The 3244-nt window shown below is 41.3% G+C and overlaps 1 protein-coding gene across 1 annotated transcript; it reads right to left on the bottom strand.

Annotated features, from left to right (window-relative positions):
* Positions 1–596: 596 nt before the first annotated feature.
* Positions 597–2087, bottom strand: LOC107919075 (uncharacterized). Its single transcript, XM_016848600.1, has 3 exons — positions 1627–2087; positions 966–1158; positions 597–830 (listed from the first exon to the last, which is right to left on the bottom strand). The coding sequence occupies exons 1-3, from the start codon at positions 2085–2087 to the stop codon at positions 597–599; spliced, it is 888 nt and encodes a 295-aa protein (XP_016704089.1).
* Between the last annotated feature and the right edge of the window lie 1157 nt (positions 2088–3244).

Genomic DNA, 3244 nt, shown 5'->3' with positions numbered 1-3244 from the left:
AGAGATATAATTAGATGATGAATAAAATATGGAATTTAATTTAATGAATCTATTTTCATGTTGATGAAACAAAATAGGTAAAAGTGTTGTATTTTATGAGATATTTACATTTTGGTGAAACAGGGTCAGAGTAATTTCTGGATTCCCTATTCTGACTTTATAAATTCATAATAAATTGCGTAAATATAATTAAGACTCACACTTTATATGTATGGATTCCTTATTTAGTCTATTTTTAATAGAAACAAACGAAATAGTTATTGGATCTCTGTACAAGAAGAAATTTGATTTGTAGTTCACAGGGGTCAGAGTAGCTGAACCCTGAAATAGGGGAGACTTTAACTAGTAAAATGTACTAATTTTCCGTAGAAAAAATTCTAGAAAAAACTTAGTAAGTAGATATATGAGTCTAGTTTTAGGGAAAATTTATAGAATTTTATTTTGAGTTTCGTAACTTGAGATATTTTTTTAGCAACTATGATGCAGATGGACAGATTACTACGAGAATTGTTTGAACTTGTTTAAATGCTAAAATAAGTTTAGTAATGTCTCATGCTCGACTCCGGTGACGGTCTTGGGTAAGGGGGCATTACACGTCACATCACTTCTTCAGGTTCCCAAGTAGCCTCCTCAGCCTTGTGATTACTCCAAAGCACTTTGGCTAATGAAACAGACTTCCTTCTTAGTACGTTAACATCACGTCCAATTATTTGTATGGGCTCTTCCTCGAAAGTTAGGTCTGGCCTGACCTCGATTTCCTCAACCGCTACGACATGTGAAGGATTTGAGCGATACCGCATCAGCATGGAAACATGAAACACATCGTGGATCTGGCTCAGTTCAGGAGGTAACTCCAGTTGATAAGTGACTGGCCCAATCCGCCTTACAAACCGATATGGCCCAATGGACCTTGGGCTTAGCTTCCCCTTCTGTCCAAACCTAAATACCTTCTTTCACGGAGAGACCTTAAGGAAAACTAAGTCTCCCACTACATACTCTATCTCACGACGCTTAAGGTCAGCATACGATTTTTGTCTATCTGAGGCCTCCTTCAATCGATCTCGAATCAACTTCACCTTATCCTCAGTATCTGCTACTAACTCAGGGCCCAAAACTCTTCGTTCACCCAACTTTGTCCAACATGTTGGAGTTTGACACCTTCGCCCATATAGTGCTTCATACGGAGCCATCCCAATACTTGCTTGATAGCTATTATTGTACACGAATTCCGCTAACGGTAAATAGTCCTCCCAACTACCTCGGAACTCAATCACACATCCCCTCAACATATCTTCCAATACTTGGATCACCCTTTCCGACTGTCCATCAGTTTGAGGGTGGAATGCCATACTGAAGTTCAACCTAGTACCTAACGCCTCATGTAGCTTCTTCCAAAATCACAAAGTGAAACGTAGGTCCCTATCGGATATTATGGACATTGGCACTCCATACAACCTGACAATCTCTGCCACATACAACCTTGCTAGCTTTTGCAACGAGTAATCGGTATGAACCGGTACGAAATGGGTAGACTTGGTTAACCGATCCACTATAACCCATACCGAGTCTTTCTTAGTAGGTGTCAAGGGTAGCCCACTAACAAAGTCCATAGTGATCATTTCCCACTTCCAGAGTGGAATCTTCACTGGCTGAAGCAATCTCGAAGGCAGCTGATGTTTCGCCTTCACCTTTTGACAAACTAAACATTTTCTTACAAACTCCATAACCTCGCGCTTAAGTCCAGGCCACCAATAAAGTTCACGAAAATTTTGATACATCTTGTTTCCACCAGGATGCATTGCGTAGAGACCACTATGTGCTTCCCGCAGAATAGACTGCCTTAGATCATTGGCCTTTGGTATACACATTCTCTCACGGAAACACAATACTCCTTCACTATTTATCCCAAATTCTGATGTCTCCCCATTCTCTACTTGTCTAAGACGAGCACCCAAGGTCTCATCTATCAATTGCATACTCCTTATCTGCTCGACCCACACTGGCTTTACTTGAAGCTCAACTAACAAGCTACCATCATCCATCAAGCTTAAACGAGTGGGTATAGCCCTCAAGTCTGACTTATCCATACGACTCAACGCGTCGGCTACCACATTAGCCTTGCCAGGGTGGTATTCAATCGTACAATCATAATCCTTCAACAATTCCACCCACCTACACTGCCTAAGGTTTAGCTCCTTTTGGGTAAGGAGGTACTTCAAACTCTTGTGGTCCGAATAAATTATACACTTCTCCTTGTATAAGTAATGCCTCTATATCTTTAGTGCGAAAACCATTACAACTAGCTCCAAATCATGGGTTGGGTAATTCACCTCGTGAGTCTTAAGTTGCCGTGACGCGTACACATCCTAAGCCCACATGCGACGCGTCACTATAAATCGTAAACTCCTTCCCAGGCACTGGCTGAATCAACACAGGGGCCTCAGTTAAAACCTTTTTAAGCTTTCCAAAACTCTCTTGCTACTTGTCCGTCCAAACAAATGGTACCCCCTTCCTCAACAACTTAGTTAAGGGTGCAGTAATTACTGAAAAGCCCTCAACAAACCGCCTATAGTATCCTGCCAAGCCCAGAAAACTTCAGATTTTCGATATTTACTTTAGTGTTTTCCAGTCTAACACCGCTTCAATTTTTTAGGGATCCACCTTAATCCCCTCGACTTACACCACATGTCCTAGAAAAGTAACCTCCCTTAGCCAAAGTTCACACTTACTGAATTTGGCATACAACTGTTTCTCCCTCAAAGTCTATAACACAATCCTTAAGTGTGCATCATGCTCATCCTCATCTTTTGAGTACACCAAAATGTCTTCTATAAAGGCTACCACGAACTGATCCAAGTAGGGTTGGAAAACCTGATTCATGAGATCCATGAAAGCGGCAGGTGCATTCATCAGTCCGAATGGCATCACTAAGAACTCGTAGTGCCCATAATGAGTCTGAAAGTTGTCTTATGAACATCTGCCTCCTTAACCCTCAATTGGTGATATCGTGAATGCAGGTCAATCTTTGAGAACGAAAGCTCCCCCAAACTGATGAAAAAGATCATCGATTCTCGAAAAAGGGTACTTATTTTTAATAGTTAACTTGTTTAACTGCCGGTAGTCGATGCACATTCACAATGTCCCATCCTTCCTCTTTACGAATAACACCGGTGCTCCCCACGGAGACATACTTGGTCGGATGAATCCTCGATCCAACAATTCCTGAATCTGTGCCTTAAGTTTC

The sequence above is a fragment of the Gossypium hirsutum genome, chromosome A01, assembly GCF_007990345.1.
Source record: "Gossypium hirsutum isolate 1008001.06 chromosome A01, Gossypium_hirsutum_v2.1, whole genome shotgun sequence".
Lineage (NCBI taxonomy): Eukaryota > Viridiplantae > Streptophyta > Magnoliopsida > Malvales > Malvaceae > Gossypium > Gossypium hirsutum.
Note: the sequence above shows the minus strand (reverse complement) of the source record. Positions and strands in the feature narration are given on the sequence as shown.